The sequence below is a fragment of the Cyprinodon tularosa genome, unplaced genomic scaffold (genome assembly GCF_016077235.1).
Source record: "Cyprinodon tularosa strain WSP-4 unplaced genomic scaffold, ASM1607723v1 ctg98, whole genome shotgun sequence".
NCBI classification, from domain to species: domain Eukaryota; kingdom Metazoa; phylum Chordata; class Actinopteri; order Cyprinodontiformes; family Cyprinodontidae; genus Cyprinodon; species Cyprinodon tularosa.
Window position 1 is genome coordinate 3,813,586 of NW_024039762.1, and position 18,633 is coordinate 3,832,218.

General features: G+C 38.2%; 2 protein-coding genes across 3 annotated transcripts in view; both read right to left on the bottom strand.

Moving 5' to 3' along the window:
- Positions 1-5,702, bottom strand: part of LOC119777118 (eukaryotic translation initiation factor 3 subunit H) — an 85,556-nt gene extending 79,854 nt beyond the window's left edge. Inside the window, exon 1 of the mRNA XM_038275915.1 lies at positions 5,546-5,702. Within this exon, the coding sequence (XP_038131843.1) occupies positions 5,546-5,647 (102 nt within the window). The 5' untranslated portion in view covers positions 5,648-5,702. The remainder of the gene's footprint in view (positions 1-5,545) is intronic.
- A 900-nt stretch (positions 5,703-6,602) lies between these two features.
- LOC119777094 (double-strand-break repair protein rad21 homolog A-like) lies at positions 6,603-17,301 on the bottom strand. 2 transcript variants are annotated; one of them, XM_038275887.1, is made up of 13 exons: positions 17,088-17,300; positions 16,608-16,737; positions 16,369-16,468; positions 16,026-16,129; positions 15,643-15,840; positions 15,404-15,529; positions 15,170-15,295; positions 12,573-12,796; positions 11,976-12,129; positions 11,712-11,860; positions 9,654-9,836; positions 7,596-7,676; positions 6,603-7,484 (listed from the first exon to the last, which is right to left on the bottom strand). In XM_038275887.1, exons 1-13 carry the CDS (start codon positions 17,229-17,231, stop codon positions 7,293-7,295), a joined length of 1,911 nt encoding a protein of 636 aa, XP_038131815.1. In that variant the 5' UTR covers positions 17,232-17,300; the 3' UTR covers positions 6,603-7,292. The 2 variants fall into 2 exon arrangements, with proteins under 2 accessions (XP_038131815.1, XP_038131816.1); XM_038275888.1 differs by lacking the exons at positions 6,603-7,484; positions 7,596-7,676; positions 9,654-9,836 and adding an exon at positions 9,966-9,988 and having other exon boundaries at positions 11,603-11,860; positions 17,088-17,301.
- Between the last annotated feature and the right edge of the window lie 1,332 nt (positions 17,302-18,633).

The following is an 18,633-nucleotide window of genomic DNA, read 5'->3' on the forward strand; positions in this document are numbered from 1 at the left end:
ACATAGTGAATCGGGTTAACAATTTGCATTAGATGCAAAAATAATGTTTATAAAGGAGACGGTTTGTGCGTACCACAGATAAACATGTTTTGGTGCAAAATGGGCTCATCAATCTCAGAACAAATGCAAACGACTTTATAAGGATGATGACTGAAAGTGGTCAGAGTTTCCACTGCGAAATGAGTCCAGTGCTGACATGGGTTGAAAGGCTACTCAGTGAAGAGGAAACCATCACGCCAACGGAAGCACATAAGGAGAGGCTGCAGATTTCAAACAGAAACAAAGCCATCGGTTTGGGACTCACATGGTGCAGTCTGACGAAATGAATGAAATATTCAACAAAAAGAAATAATTAAGGCCATTCTGACAGACCTAAAACAGGAAAGGCTTGGATTTATTATCAGACAGGGAAGAATGAAAGGGTTCTGTGTTTTTAATACAGCCTGTCTTCGATCTTTATTCAAAATTCATTTTAACCGAATCATTTCTACCATACAGTGGTCTACCATATTCTACTCTTTTCAGGTGAAGCCGCAGTTACTAACTAATCCCTTTACAATAATTGCTTCACTTTCTTCTTTAATGTGAATGTAACTGCCAATTAAAGGGCTTATATCATTATGCTACTGTTTTTTTAAAAGAAGCTAGAAATATCGATTCCGGATTTAGGGAAGCAGGGGCAGGATTGTGAACAAATGCTTTTACAATAGGGAGTAAGTGATCGGCTTTATCCACGGCATGTGATCTATGTCACATTATTATGTGACATATTCCTGCCAACACCAGGCTTAAGGGCCTAAGGCATGCATGAAAGAGTCAGGGGAAGTGGGTAGTTTTCTGTCACTGAGTCTTTTTTTATCCTCATATAGGCTTTGAAACTAAAAAAAAAAAAAAAACCTGGCGGTGTCACAAGAAGCGTTTAGATTAAACTATTTCAGAAAGACTTCCCCCTTTTTATTACACTCAAGAGCTTTTCAGATCATGCAGCTAAAAATACACCCCACAATGCACCCTGACTTTACTCCCAATTCACGGCACAGAACGCTGTGAGGATCCTTACGTATGATGAACGTCAGACTGAATAAAAGTGAATCCTTTCTACATTTCCTTTTTTAAAGCACAAACTTGGTTGATCTCAGTGGGTGTTTAATTGAAATCTATTGCTTTATTGTGATCCAATTCTGTAGGAACACCAACCAGCCAGACGGTTACAAAAGCAGAAACACATGACGTTCCTACAGCACAGCAGTGATGATGCCTTCCTCTACATGCAACCCTGCAGCTAAACCTCTGACAGGAGGGTCATGATGCAACACAGCAGCAACTACAGCACATCAATGCTTTCAGGTAAGATGACGTCCAGACCGCTGCAGAAATGTTGAATAAAATAAATTCTTTGCACCACATAGTCAATTTGAATACATCCATCCATTATCTGTACCTCCTTTTCCTTGCAGGATGGTGAGGTAGTGGGTGCATAACCCGGCAGTCACCGGGCGAGAGGCGTGTTACACCCTGAGCAGGTCACCAGCGCAACACAACGAAACCAACCAACCACACACACACTTCTAACTAACAGCAATTGGAGAAATTATTTGACCTATCAGTCCTGTTTTTGGACAGCGAGAGGAAGCGGGAGATCACACGCAAACTTCTTGCAGATAGACCCCAGGACACTCCAGGACAGTCTTGCTGCAAAGCAGCCATGCTACCTTTTAAAGTAATCTAAAAAAAGATGCCGTATAAAGAGAAACTAAGAATCTCAATAGTTTGAGTATTACATGTGTAACTGGAGTATTTAGATGCAAAAGTTCAGCCACAGACAAAGCAAAAAAGAGAGTCAAACAAACTGTATGTCAGGCTGCAGCATACAAGCGCCCTATAAGAAATAAGCTGCTTAGTGTCCACATGCAGTTTAGGCTCCACTATAAGGGAGAATGCAAGTGCATGCCAATGAGACAAGTTTGTCCTCTACTGTTTGCACACGGGTACTACATCATGTCATGAAGAATTCCGATTCAACTCGACCACTTGGAAGAAATTAAAATGGTGAAGCACTAAAAGATTGGAAGTCAGAATCCAACATTTCCTCTGTGGTCAGCTGGTCTAATAAAAAAAGGACTTGGTTTAACATGTTAATTAAATGCATCAAATGGATAAATCTTTGTCAGCAAAGATGCTTACCAAGATGCTCATCAAATAAATCTTAGGAATTTATAAATTTGTTAGGGTTTATCGTTTGATCGACATATTTTCAGTTGAAATCTAAACTACTAATCCTATAGAAACGACCTGCAATACTTCCTTTGAGTCATTTAAAAAGGGAGAGAAAGAGAGAAGAAGAGAGGTTAAAAGAAGAATAGCAAGCCAGACCTCTATGATAAAACAAAAGGTTAATCAATGAATGACTACTTTACCAAAATATAGCCCAGCAACTGTTAAATTTCATTTAAAATAAAGCCTTAATAGCATTTACAGCTGAAGATCTTTACATCCAATTGGCCAGTCTAATCCTGAAGATTAAACTTTACAAACTCTTCATGCCAAGATAATTTCCTTGAGACAAAAAAGCTTCTAAACTGATAGGAAAAAAAATTGAATACTTATCAAAAGTATATTACAGTCAGGAAAAACTCATCAGAATCAGTGATTAGGTATCCTAACGTGTAGGACAGAACAGAGAAAAGGAATGCAGATTTATGTGATTCCCAAGACCCTATCTGACATAACTAAAAACTCTGCTTTACTCAAGTAATAACGGAATTATTACTGGAAATTCACCAATCATGCTTTGATTACGACATCATCATCAGATAACTTTGGCTTAAAACTAAATATTCAACTACGGTAATATTACTCGCTAATAAAAATGGATATTGATTTTAGTGACAAAAGGATTATTTCTATGGCATTCTGTGGTAAGATGCACAAAACTGATGTCTGAGTCTGCCACAGGAGAGATGCTGAAGCAAAATTTTTGTGCTGTTTTTAAGAAACATATAGCTGAATTGCTATTTATAATGACTGAACAGAACAGGAGGGAGAAAAATACATTGCTTATATAATTATTGACCAAAAGTCCAATGTCGTGCATCCCTAATTTAATGTAAATAAAACCTAAATAATCAGATTATCTGTATAAGAGCTGCCAATCACCAATACAAACCAGTTAAGGAAAAATGGACTGATTCCAATCTATCCAAATTGATTAAGCAACACTAGTTCCTACAAGGTTTTAATTAAGATTTCAGACTCAAATATTTCATATTATATGGATCATTCTTTCAGATCATAAACATAATAAGCTAAGTTATGAAGCAGAGAGACAGTCTAATTGCAGTGTTTTATACATGGAGCTCAGTTTGGAAACTTAAACATGCTGCAAGTTGGTCTTTGAACTACCCATGAAAAAATTAGAAATGAATTCAGCAACAAATTATTTTTGTTGTTGAATTTAGCGGTTTACAAATCGAAACTAGGGTTGTCACGATACTAAACTTTTCAACTCGATACCGATACTATTCGATACTCAATACCATTTTCGATACCACAAGGTATCCCACCTCCTTCATTAATCTCCTGCTTAACCGAAATAAAATCCTGGTTCACCTCCAACTTTCTTAAACTGAATAATGACAAGACCGAAATCCTCTTAGTGGGAACAAAATCTACTTTATCCAAAGCTGACAGTTTCTCCCTTTCATTTGACAACTCCATAATTTCCCCCTCACCTCAGGTCAAGAGTCTGGGTGTCATCCTTGATAGTACCTTGTCCTTCTCCTCTCACATTAACAACCTTACCCGTTCCGCTTACTTTCACTTACGCAATATCAATCGCCTTCGCCCCTCTCTCTCCACTAGCTCCACCTGCACTCTTGTTCATAGTCTGGTCACTTCCCGCATTGATTACTGTAATTCTCTTCTTTTCGGTCTTCCTCAAAAATCCATTCACAGGCTTCAGTCAGTACAAAACTCAGCAGCTCGCATCATTTCTAGAACCCCTTCTTTTCATCACATCACCCCAGTCCTGCAGCAGCTCCACTGGCTACCTGTGAAGTATAGAATTCAGTTCAAAATCCTCCTACTTACTTTTAAAGTTATTCACAATCTCTCCCCTCCATACCTTTCTGATTTACTTCAAATTTCTACTCCCTCCCGCATTCTTAGATCTTCTTCTACCACTCACTTAGTTGTTCCTTCAGCCCGTCTTAAAACCATGGGGAGCAGAGCTTTTTCACGTTCTGCGCCCACACTCTGGAATTCTCTCCCCTCTGACATCTGCAATACCGAGTCTTTACCCGTATTCAAATCCAAACTCAAAACCCACATGTTCAAGATTGCCTTTTCATTATGATTTTATATTACTTTCCTCTGTATAATTTGTGTTGTTTCTTTTAATTATGACGATTGCTTTTTACCATTTATTGTTTTTACATGTACAGTGACCTTGAGTGTTTTGAAAGGCGCTTGAAATAAAATGTATTATTATTATTATTATTATTATTACAAGGATAAAAACAAAGACTCCAAAATTCTACAGAAATAATTTCATAAATAAATAAAATACAATACACAATATTTTGAGGTTGTATGCTGTGCACAATATTAAGCAAGCTTGATAAAAAAACTTATAAAATTAAAATTAAGTGTTCCAGTCTGAAACTGAAAAGTGCACAGAATTATTCAATCACACAGTGTTCAGAAAGTGCATTGTCCTCTATTCTGCACTTTAGATGACCGACTGCTTAGGTGCCACTGGTGGTGGCACTGTATCGATACTTTTAAAAAACGAGTATTGTATCCGGATACAACATTTTAGTATCGATACTTTTTTGAGTATCGATACTTTTGACAACCCTAATCAAAACTACGCCAAAAAGCTTCTGAAGAGTTTTATTTTACACATTTGTAACTTAGTGTTAAATGTTTATTAATATACACCCCCTAAATATGTGTGTATTCTCTTACACATATGCATATACACATATACATTTGCATACCTAAACACACATATATACACACATATACAAGTATGTATGTATCTCCAAAGTATGTTTTCATATGAAATACATAATGACTCGGCCACACTTCAAAACGAAGCCTGAGAATTGTATTCATAATCTATTAGTTTAAATGTTTCATAATAGTAAACAGAAGCTGTTTGAGGAAGGCGGAGACGACCCATCATCATTATCGTGTGGTGCTCCTTTAAACGGGGAGGTCCTGGTGTCCAAATTAAACGCCCCTGTAGCAAACTAAAGGAGCCCTATAGCTAAAAGGAGCTAACACGTTGGACATTTTTAAGAATTACTTGATATAGCCACGGGTTGATAAAAAGTTTATATCTTCATTTTATGTTGTACGCTGAAAAATATCCCAAGTAGTGTTTAAAGATAACAGTAAATAGTTCAATAAGCGGTACAAACTGCCCATCATCCCCTGCCATCATAATGCTAAGACCTTAGCGTCTAGCTAACACCGGTTTAATGGCTGTAAAACGCCCAGTATTAGCAAACGGTCCAAACGAAGGAACACAAATGCTTACCAATCCTTCAATCTGGATCTGTTTGACCGGAGAATCCAAAGTACCGCCTGTGGAAGCCATCTGTGCGCTGGATGATGTGCTGGAATCCTTACGGGAAGCCATTTACCGGAGTCCACGCGAAAGAAAGGGAGGAAATTTTAGGTGAAGCACGTTTCCGGTCCTCGGTCCGTGTAGAAACAACGAGATGAAATGATTCCGCCAGAAAAAAAAAAGGAGACCCTGCTAGCTACAAATACTGATGTAACACATTATTGGGGTTATGACTGAACTAATAGAGGAACTTTTGAAAGGTTCTATATTTGGCTGCTTGGAACTTAAAAATCCAGTTTATTCACTCTAAAATCATTTAACTAGGTCGAGTAATTATGCCCTGGTGCATATGGTTCATAGTTAAAATTACTTTTAATCATAAATTGCATTGGGGTTTATAACTGCTTTATAATCCACCTAAGGGAGTTCTGGAAGAAACACAAGTTGACCATGTGTAACAACAAAGCACATCACTCTACCGCCATGTTTGATATTAGGCATGATTGATATATTATGTAATACTGGCACTTGGTTTTTATTCACATCCTTCCCTCTTTAGACCACAGAATCTGCATTTGTACCATATATGGGTCTGTTTTTTTCAGTTAAGTGTTGTGTGAATGTGTTTTAATGAAATTGAATTCAGAATTTGACCTTGATCAGCAAAAAAAAAAAAAAAAAAGTACTGAAGAGGGAAAAAAGCAAATAATTTATCTTTGAAACTGATTTGAAACATTTACAAGAAAAAGGCAAGATAAAACATCTGTGAAGGATATTCTCTTATTAATACATCATTTTACTTAATCAGATCAAACAGTTTAAACACTTCAAAGTCTTTAAATAATGCTTTTCTAACAGCTCATAAAATGTTTTATTTTCAAATCTTTCAGGGTTGGCCAATAGCTTTTCCATTCAAATGAAATAATTCTATATAGCAACAGGTTAAATAAAAAGGAAAATGCAGTGACTTAAGTACTTAAAACATTTTATTTCAAATCTTTACAGATGTATCACAACTAGAAGTTACCCAGAGTCTAAAAAGGTGGGATAGTGAGCTTAAATGTAACAAGTACATAACCTAGTTACATAATGCAAAAAGGCCCAAAAAAAAAAAAAAAGCATAACAAAAAGGTACAAAAAAAAGAAACAAATTTACACAAACCTTAGTTTACTGCCTTAATTATACATCTGAATCTTATTTAAAGCCAGATCAAACTTGCGAATTCAAAGATTAACCTTTTTATTAGAGAACAAGTGCAACAGAAAGTTGGGTAAGGTTACACTTCTGAACGATAAAACAGTACCATTCCAGAACATCTAGTCATTACAAAGTTAACGTGATACGAGGGCTTTCAATACAAATCAGAATATTGTTTAGCTGGAACAGGGGCACTGATACAAAACTTGCGGAATGAGACAGACACATTTCCCAAAAACAATATGCAGTGAAGTTTTACAAATTGGTGACTGAAAAAAAAGGGCGGTGGGCTTTATAAATACACTGCCAAAACATTCCTCACTCTGTTAGAACCACGAATACTGCATGATTCAATATTTCTTACAGTAAAACCATTTTCTTAAGGTTCTTCACCATTATCACTCCACTCCCCTCCCCAAGGAAAAACTGGGCTTATTGGGAAAAAATAAAATGGCAAAGAGTCGAGTAATAAAAAAAAAAAAGGTATGCCTGTTGCAGAGTGTTTGTTTTTTCCAATGTCTAAATGAGGTGGAATTTTGGTCCTGCTGTGGCGATGATGTCGCTGTAGGGTTCCGACTGAGTGACCTCGATGGCTTGCTGCTTCTTGAGGACAAGGAAACTGTAAAACTTGGCGGCTGCCTGCTTCCTGTTGTTGTTTCTGCACAGGTCGAGGAGACTGACCGACTCGGCACCAGTCTTCGCCATGACACGCTGCGGGGACAGAGGGACAAGAATCAGGCAGAGCATATTTGTCATGAAAACAACAAATATAGACCTGCCTCAGTAAGAAGCCATTATTTGTGTGATCAGGGTAGTGTTTACCTGCAGACCGTGAAGCATCTGTTGAGTTCTCTTGTTCCATCTCTTCTCTTCTTGATCCTGATCTCCAGCTTGACCCTCCTCCTGAAAACCATAAATTAACATAGAGGGGTTAAAACACTCGTCTCTCAATCGCCCAATTTATCTCTTTAGTTAGTCCTTTTTAAATCTGTAATTTTTACAATAACGCACAAAAAGAAAAGCTTTTAGGAGGGAAACGTTAGTATTATCCTTATAAATGAAGTTTGTAGATTTGCACACAAAAAAAAATCTATAAAAAGAATAAGAGGCTTTAAAGAAAGTGGACATTTAAAACAGTAAAAACAGGTTTGATGAATTATCCAGAGAAAAAAAAAAATATAATAATAATCTAGGTTTAAAGCCGTAGGGAAGCGGCTGTTCCAAAGGTTGCAGTTCTGGATTCTCCCGATTGGTGCCCGACTTTACAAGAGTGAATAAAGTGAATGTGATTGGTCGTTTATCAAGGGGTCGGAATTGTTGTGGTGGAAGGTTCGCAAGCAAGTTTGGTTGTGGACTGTGTCTAGGAAGCATCTTGCTAACCAGTTAGCAACTTAGTGCTAGTAGGTTACCAATGGGACATGAGAGAAACGACACTGTCAAGGAACGCTATGGACCGAGGAAACATGCAAGAGGAGGACAGTTTTGTGTCAGAGGTCGTGGATGTGTCTCCTTGTCATACATTTTTTTTATTTAGAGGAGGAAAGTGGGGACGAAGTTGTTTTGGAAAAGGACGCCAGGGCAGCAGAAGCTTTGTTTGGTGTAGAAGGCTTACAGCCGTACATGTTTTAGCTCTTGCCTCAACGCTGCCAGTTCTGTTAGCTCTATGCGTCGATCCCCGTGAACACTGGGACGGAACTCAATGGTAAAGTAATAGATTCTTATTTCAACCGTTGCGTATGTTAGCTGCAACATATGAATCAAGATGCTATGACCGAAAAAATATGATTGACAGATGACCATTGATAGATTATTGGCCAAATTTAGGTGTAAAGGCTGATGTTTAACTAACTGGCCTGCATAAAATAATGAAAAGAAAACAAAAAACAAAAACAGATTTTAAGACAGGATCTTTTTTTAAATAGAAATTTTTCTAACTTTTGGGACAATATGGTCTAATAAAGAGTACATTTATATGCATGTTTAAGCCAGAAGGATTTGAAAATGAAATATGACTTCCCTACGACTTTAAAGATTATGCAAACAGGTAGGGGTCAGCAAACAGCATCAAAGCACAAGACCTAATCTAGCACAGCAACTGGTGCAACCCTTCCTCCAGCCATTTCTGTGTACTGCCAATCAGGTAGCAATAAGATGGCTGCTAGAGCCCTAGTAAGGATTTTTGGACATGTGTCCAATTAAAAAAGTAAAAACAGTAAAGATGTGAGCATCACCACACCTATTATGACAACAGTTTTAAAACTAATGGTAAGCCATGTCTTACTTGTTTGCTTTGGTTTCTGCCATATTTGCTGAATATTGTTTTCTAAAAATCTAATTCTCTTGCTTTGATTTTTCTTTTGTTCACAGGTAATGATTAAAATAAACATGAATTAATTCAGATGTTTGAGTATTTGAAGTACATAGAATTTTCCACTGCTGGTAGTATATTATTCTGTGGCTGATTATCGCACTGGTAGATAGTCTTTTGTGCATGTATAGATAAGATGTTTAATCTTTCTGCCCAGGGACTGCAGATGACTAACAGCCTTTAGGTGTTCTCTGCTGCATTTGCAGAAATGCTATTAATGTAGTTTTCCTGTCAAATAAACTTTTTCTATTCTATAGGAGCAGCACATATAAGCACACAGCTGACTGGCTGACTAGCAGAGCCAACAATCTAAATAACGACCAGCTAACATCGACGGCTGGTGTCGTGTCAAAGAACAGAACCTCTAGAGAGGATCATTATTCTATGCAGCAAAAAACGATAGAAAAAAAAAATTAACAAAACAAAAACAGGAACATTGTTGTAAATACTATTATGGTGTGGAAATATTTTTCCCCACTTGCAGCCTTCATGAAAATCTAGATTTCCCTCACCTCCTCTTCTTCGCTGTCATCCTTCTTATCCTTTTCCTTGTCGGTGAGAAGGTCGAGCTCAGGGACAAGCTGAGTGAGGTTGACAGTGGTCTCCTCTGGAGGCAGATCAACCTGAGGCATGTCCAGCCTCTGTGACAAGTCTGAGCGGTCAGCCACCTGCTGCTGCTGCTCCAGGGGAGTCATCTGGAGGAGGGAGGAAAGCAACCAAGAAAGGTTCAAGTAGGAACTTAGAGGACGGTCCACTTTATTTGATTTCTCATCTCTAATTTCAAATGATGCTGTTTAATATCAGATCAGTAAAGATAACCATAGATATTTGCATCTAAACTAACTTACAGGTGCTGGTCATAAAATTAGAATATCATGAAAAAGTAGATTGATTTCAGTAATTCCATTTAAAAAGTGAAACTTGTATATTATATTCATACATTACATACAAACTCATATATTTCAGATGTTTATTTTGTTTAATTTTGATGATTACAAATGACAACAAATGAAAATCCCAAATTCATCATATCAGAAAATTAGAATATTACTGAAGACCAATAAAAACAAAGGATTTATAGAAATGTTGGCCAACTGAAAAGTATGAACATGAAAAGTATGAGCATGTACAGCACTCAGTATTTAGTTGGGCCTCCTTTGGCCTGTATTACTGCAGCAATGCGGCGTGGCATGGAGTCGATCAGTCTGTGGCACTGCTCAGGTGTTATGATAGCCCAGGTTGCTCTAATAGTGGCTTTTAGCTCTTCTGAATTGTTGGGTCTGGTGTATTGCATCTTCTTCTTCACAATACCCCATAGATTTTCTATGGGGTTAAGGTCAGGAGAGTTTGCTGGCCAATTAAGAACAGGGATACCATGGTCCTTCAACCAGGTACTGGTAGCTTTGGCACTGTGTGCAGGTGCCAAGTCCTGTTGGAAAATGAAATCGGCATCTCCAAAAAGTTGGTCAGCTGCAGGAAGCATGAAGTGCTCTAAAACTTCCTGGTATGTGGCTGCGTTGACCCTGGACCTCAGAAAACACAATGGACCAACACCAGCAGATGACATGGCACCCCAAACCATCACTGACTGTGGAAACTTTACACTGGACTTCAAGCAACGTGGATGAAGTGCCTCTCTTCTTTTCCTCCAGACTCTGGGACCTTGATTTCCAAAGGAAATGCAAAATTTACTTTCATCAGAGAACATGACTTTGGACCACTCACCAGCAGTCCAGTCCTGTTTCTCTTTAGCCCAGGCAAGACGCTTCTGACGCTGTCTGTGGTTCAAGAGTGGCTTGACACAAGGAATGCGACAGCAGAAACCCATGTCTTTCATACGTCTGTGTGTGGTGGTTCTTGAAGCACTCACTCCAGCTGCAGTCCACTCTTTGTGAATCTCCCCCACATTTTTGAATGGGTTTTGTTTCACAATCCTCTCCAGGGTGCGGTTATCTCTCTTGCTTGTACACTTTTTTCGACCACATCTTTTCCTTCCCTTCGCCTCTCTATTAATGTGCTTGGACACTGAGCTCTGTGAACAGCCAGCCTCTTTAGCGATGACCTTTTGTGTCTTGCCCTCCTTGTGCAAGGTGTCGATGGTCGTCTTTTGGACAACTGTCAAGTCAGCAGTCTTCCCCATGATTGTGCAGCCTATAGAACTAGACTGAAAGACCATTTAAAGGCTTTTGCAGGTGGTTTGAGTTAATTAGCTGATTAGAGTGTGGCACCAGGGGCCATCAATTTTGAACCTTTTCACAATATTCTAATTTTCTGATATGATGAATTTGAGATTTTCATTTGTTGTCGTTTGTAATCATCAAAATTAAACAAAATAAACATCTGAAATATATGAGTTTGTATGTAATGTATGAATATAATATACAAGTTTCACTTTTTAAATGGAATTACTGAAATCAATCTACTTTTTCATGATATTCTAATTTTATGACCAGCACCTGTAAATACAAGAAACTATAACCATAAATTGTAATTTCTAACAACATTTCTCTCAATTCCCTCTTTACATAAACTCCAGAGGCAGGAGGAGGGGCCCCAGGCTTTGTACTTACAGGGATGGGGCCCTCTTTGTCCATGGGCTGCTTGCGTTTTACACCACGGGGGGTGGATGGAGGAGGCATCACTGTTTCATCCAAAGCCGTCCTGCTGCCTTCCATAGCAGAGGCTGCCAGTATACTTGGCTCCTCCATGATAGTCTGGTCTGGTGAGAGAGACCATATCAGAAATGGTTAACAACCTGCATTACCTACCCCCCCCCCCCAAAAAAAAAACAACAACAAAAAAATCACTGTAATACATTCTCCATCATGACATACCAATGACATCTCTGTTCTGAGTCATGATCTCCTCCCTTGGCACCTCTGGGTTCTCCAGCTCTTTGAGGAACTCATCCAGACTGTCCGCCTCGCCGCCCTTTCTGCGTTTCCTCAGCTCGTCTGGCACCAGAGGTGTCAGGCAGCGTGTGAACATCTGTCAGAGAATTACAACTCAGATAAGGGACTGTTTTTTTTCTGTAGCTACAAACTTAAAGTTAGAAAAGCAAGAAAATGAATTCATCCAAAAAACAAATGTTAAGTTATGCATGCACACGTTTTCTACTTAGCATTCAGACCAAGTGGAAGAAGGAGAGGGAGAAAAGAGACAAAACCCAATCTCTTCCTTCATCTCCTGTTCCCTGGTTGCTCTCATTTTAAATCTTATACCTGAACAGAATCTTAATGAAAACTGGGCTTAAGTCCATTTCTCTACTCACATAATTTCAAACCAACTCTGACAATGACATCTCCACTGCATTTAAAAACCATTTAAAATAGTGCCTGGATGTGATTCTAGCAAGACAACTCATTATATCGGAATGCTTTCACACAGTGATATATTAGAGCTTAGGATCATTTATGAAGTTCCCTCAGTACCTTGAGTAACCGGGCGTTCCAGAGGGGCTGTGCAGGCAAAGAGAAAAGCTTCTCCACTCCTCCCGTTTCCTTCCACATCATGAGCTTCTTAGTAGGAGGAGCAAGATCCAGGGTGGTCACGATATCAGAGTAGTCAGACAGCTGGGCTCTGATGGTCTTACTGTCCAACTCCTTTACACTGTCAACAATCAGCTTCCTCTTACGTTTTGCCTTGGTCTCTTTCACTGGAAAGAAAATCCAATGCAAAGTGAAAAGACTGCTCATTTTTTGAGAATCATAACTAAAAGAAAAAAATTGGTAAATGGATCATTAGACACCTCATAGTTTATCAGCCTTCAAAAACCACAGTTAAATCTTGGTTAAAAGACAATAAGTTAATTAAATAATAAGAAAAACAATGCTTTAATTTATAATGAAGTAATAAGCAATTCATCCTTTTCTGTAATTCGGGATATCAAAAAGGAAGTACCATAATAATAAATAACAGACGGAAACAAAAGCTAGCTGTAAACATCTTGTCATTTTATTTCTCTCGTCTTCATTGCATCACCTCACCCTAACTAGGGCTGCAACTAACGATTATTTTAAAAATCGATGAATTGGCCGATTATTTTTTCAATTAATCGATGAATCGGACAAAAAATATTTTTTATATTAACCTCTTTATTCCAAAATAAACATTTTACAACAAACAAGCACACAAGTACAGGTTGCTCATTAACTGTCCTGGTGCAATATGAAAAATAAATGTTTGTGTTAAAACTACCCAAACTTACATGAGAAATGTAGCTGTACATCCACAAAATATAGGGTACTTTGTTTCATAAAGTGCAAAAAAAGACATTTTTGTTTTTAAAAGCCCCTAAGGGGTTCAAACAATAGCCCCCCCCATTTCATCAAATGAGTTTTTTTTAGACTAGAAGAGTTCTGCCTTTTAAGACAGGAAAGTACAGCAGTTAAAGTTGCTACTTGAGAAAATACTGAACCATAGAGATAAAAATAGCCCTGTGATTCAAATTATAAATTGTATTTGGAATAAAAATGAGAGAACTAGGGGTGGTAAAAAACACATCCTCTAAAGACAGATATTTACATGGGAATGTGGCAGATAATTAATTGACATATTACTGATCTTGCTGGATTTTATTCTGCTTTACTTCCATAAATTGCAGGATCTTCTTTACTTTATCTTTGCCAGAAGATTTAAACTTTAAAAGCCTTGCCCTCATAATTAGCAAGTTAATTTATTTATAAAGTAAATATAAACGCTGCTTAAGCTACTTCAAATTAAATTAAAAGTAAAATAAGTAGCCAACCTTATCACTGTCTGTAATATACTAACAAGGTAAGGAAAGCATCAGATGAACTACCTGAGAAACTAACGTTACGTTTCCCCACTTTAAAACCAAACAAACATGGTGGTTCCGTGCCATGTTAATTTGTTTTGACAAAAGTTGCATGTTATCACTTTACAAAGCGCAGGCTATTTTAATTATTGTGATCAATTTGTGCCTTCAATCCCGGCACATGCGCGCTTCATTTGCAGCCTGGACGCTGAGGATAAACATCCTGCGGCTCTGACTGCAGCGCTGAGAGGGACTCCTGCGGGAGAAAGGGGTTGGGATGGGGGAGGCGCCCCACGGCACAGTAGGAACGATACATGCTTTCACGTAAGGGTCTCCAAAAGCCACCAGTGACACCGTAAAAAGTCGCCAGATTTGTCGCTAGTCGCTTTTTTTGAAAAATAGTTGCTGGAGGGGTCTGAAAAGTCGCTGAGTTGGCAACACTGCACCTGCGGCGCTGGCTCACTTTGCCGTATTTTTTTTTCTTCCCCTGTTTCAGTCAAGTGGATGTGATGACGGCGGCGGCGGATGACGCATTAATCACGCGACACAACTAATCGATGATGAAATTCGTTGCCAACGCTTTTAAAAGTCGATTTTTTATCAATTTTACCGATTCGTTGTCTCAGCCCTAACCCTTACCATTAATTAACAGTTAACTGGAAGGTGGAACTGTAACAGGGGGCATGGCTGGAAATGGCTTCACGTCCCTCTTTAGCCAGAATTAAAGGAACGCTCTATAGGTCACTAAAGCTGCTGTCTCTATGTCAAGTTTTAAACACCACATTGGAAAATGTTCTCTTATTAGCAACTTGTCGATATCCTCTACTAAATACTAAAATAGAAGATTTGAATAGTTATTCCAGTGTTAAGATGAAATCGATACAAGAGCTGCACACAAAACCAATAAACTGCATTATATACCAGGAATCCGACCTGCAAAACAAAATGGCTGCCAAATTGCAGACTAAATATGGTTTTTTCACAAATTTTAAAATAGATTACAATATTACAATCTTTTTATCTCAACAAAGAATAATGAGTCTCAACTTTTTGCAAAAAAATTGATTAATAAAAATGCTCCAGCAAACCAGTGGAGGAATGGCACTTCTTCAGTGTCATTAGATCACAACAGTTTGGTTAAAAACATTGTAGCGTAATAATTTTTGATAAAAGTCCACCAGAAAATGTCCAATAATTGACTAGTTACTCAGGATACACAGAAATATTTTTTTAGGTATACAGTATTCATACCAGTGATGTCGATGGGCTCCAGGGCGAAAGCCTCCTCTTCATTAGGAACCAGGGTGGTCTGTTCTGGTTGGTCAGTCATCGCTGGCAGCTGCTCAGCTGGGCCAGAATCAGGACTGTCTGGACCAGCTTGACAGAAAAATTTAAATTTATATTAAATGTGTGAACTAAAATAAAAAAATAAATAAAAAAAAAACTAGTGGTCCTCAGGGAACAAAACAAGCCAGGTCTGCTTACGAGAGTGAAGGTTGTCAAAGTCATCCTCATCGTCGCCGTGATCTGGGGGCATCATGACACTTTCTGTGATTGCTGGAGGATCATCAAAGATGCCGCCTCCATCTTCAGCTCTCAGCAGCGTGTCAACTGAGGAAAGAAAAAAAAAAAACATCATGACATGTTTTACCAAAAATACCTTCAAATTTGGGATTCGTTTAAAAAAAACAAAAAAAACAAAAAAAAACAAAAACACAACCCACCAAGCATTCCACCATCACTGTTGCCCATGGAGCCATCACCAAAGTCATCATACTCCATATGGTTGGATTTATCAGGGAGGTTAGCTGGACCCGGCTCGGCCTCCAGCAGCAGGTTAGGGGCTGTGGCTCCCTGCATTATATCATCTTCAAATGTGCTCGCATCACGCATCATCTCCCGGTCATCCATCCCAAAGTCGGCTGAGGGATACAGCAGGAAGAGTTATTAGTTTTTTCCAACCACCCAGAGCACAGATTATTCATGGGAAAAATGTACGATTCCTATTTATTCCCCTGAAATATCTTATAGAAATCAATTGATAGCAGCCATTCCCTCAAGGAAAAGCAGATGACTGGAGCTGAGAGACAAAGAACTGGTGCCCTACCAAAGTCATCGGGAATGAGGCTGAGGTTTCCAACATCTTCTCTCATGGTGATCTCCTCTACTCTGCTCTGGTTCAAAGTGAACTGCTGAGCCACATCGATGTCACTGTTGGCAAAAATCAGAGACAATAATCAGGTCAATCATCAACAAAAGAACAAATTTCAAAATGTCCGTCAATATTAGAAAACATCTACAGTTGAAACTGTAACAACAGTTTATCATAGTAAAAATGGTTTTAGACCATCCAGCATAAATTATTGACAAAGGATGTTTAAAAATTCAAAAAGGCTTTATCTGGTCAGAGCGCTTTATTAACCCAAAAACCACTAAGAACATCAACTTACTCCAGATCAGGAAGTGGCTGATCAAAGTCATGGAACTCTTCAGGAAGAGTGATGGCATTATATGCAGCCTCCCTGTTTTCCTCAGGTAGATCCACAACACCTAAACACAGAAAGCTGTGGTTAGGGCTTTACCACAAAGATCTTTGGTCAACAACGACGGAGAACAAAAATATAAAGAGACCACAGGAAAGGCAGCCAGCAAAAAAAAAACAAAAACAGACAATGGATGGACGGCTTACCGGGCCTGAAGGCCATTTTGATCTTGATGAAGGCTTCATTACAGTCAGCAAGCAGGTACTTGGCCTTTCTGTGGTAGATTCGCACCACTCCAAGGAGAAGGTGACCAGAGGTTCGCAATGCCATCTTCACCTGAAAAATAGCAAGTATTAGTTGGAAAATTAAAAATCTTTGTACAAGATGAAACTGTTACTGTGAACAGAACTGGATTTCCATAACTGAATCAGACAAACAATGCAACATTGGACAATGAGGACCAAAAAAAATAGTTTAGCTTAATACATTTACATAGAAACTCCCAGCTAAACTGCAAACACCATTTTTCAACAAGATCCAATGAATAAAACTCCCATAAGGAGGTTCAAAATCTATACAAGACAACCCCTTTCATCAACAATTTGTTCAAAATGATTTAACAGTCAACCAAAATATTCATGGGATTTGCAGAGTGGGAACCAAAGATTGTAACTTTGCCTTCTTACCTTTGGTGAGATGATGCTCTCCACACTGCTCTCCAAGTTGCATTCAAACACATGGGCCTTGGTCAGCTTTTTGTCCCAGTGGGCCGCCAGCCAGATCTTGGCCAGCGGCCCACGTTTGCTGAGGACAAAGTGGGCGTAGAACATTGCCCCGGTTCCTCTGGTTCAAGCACGCCAACTGTGGTGTGATTTACCTGGGGGAAAAAAAGATTAAATGCATGTAGGAAAAAAAAAACGTCAATACCAAGCAAAGATAATTTACCAGGTTAGTTCCCCAATAACTGTCCAAATTGCTCAGTTGGACAAGACAATTAAAACATAGAAACAAACCAATGTCAATTCAGTTTATTCATATAGTGCCAAACACTCACCATCTCAAACCAGCATTTAAACAGTTAATCAGATTAATTGATTATGGAAATAATCTTCAATTTGATCCTTGATGATAATTAACTGCAGCCTCTAAGTCTCTAAGGCATACCGGTTTAAGAAATTAAACCACAGCACACACATCATATGCATTCAAAATGAAAAACATTGTCACTAAATATGCTCAACTAAGAAATAGCCTAAACTGGTTCAAATTTGAGAGACAGATAGTGTTTTCCTTGTATTGGTAAATAGGTGGCTTATTCATTATAGCATTCAGCAGCCATGCCTTGACATCAAGTAATGAGCATGTATTGCCTTCCCTCGCTCTGCAATGTATTTGTTTTGTTTGTTCATAAAAATATATTTTTTTTCCAAAACTGCGACTTGAGTAACATTTGCCTTAATGGAGGATGGAAAAGCAACAAAAAAAAGAAGAAAGCAGCAGCACACATTGAGAATCATTTAAATAATTTAAAAAATAATTAGTATTGGTATTTACACTTACTGGTAACATTGGCAATAAAACAATAACAATATGCACTGCAAATATGTTAAATGTAAATTTGGACCCTTCAAATGGACACAGCTTCATTAGCACACTGCATTCTGGGAGATGAAGGCAGGGGAAAGGGTTTAGCTTCAATCTATTACAGCCAGGCTAAAAATGGTCTGCTGTAGGGCTGATTTTTTTCCAAAGGTTATAGTTGGATGGCATTTAATTAAATTGAACCCCCACCCCCTTCATTGTTTATAATGGCTAAACTTAAGAAGTACAGCTCTCTAGACTATTTCATTTCATTCATAAAGTGCAGATAAGCAAGCAGTGATAAAAACATTGTGATGAAAAAAAATATGTAAACATACGACTGTATGGTTACAATTCCAACATTTCAGTTTGTTTTTCAAATAGTTTTTTAATATTATCTTCAAAAAACAAAAAACTGACACGTAATTATATGAAAAGCTTATATCAGAATATATTTTCTGCCATATCGCACAGCCCTAAACCAGGAACACAATTCCTCGTTTTTCTGCCACTCAAAATAACCTGGAAAGGGCAGACATATGTGTTCTTGACTTTCTAAAACAAGACTAACATGTTTGGGTAGTTACATAGTTACCAATAAAAACGTAAAATAATCGACTAACACGTGGTTAATATCAGCAGAAGAAACGA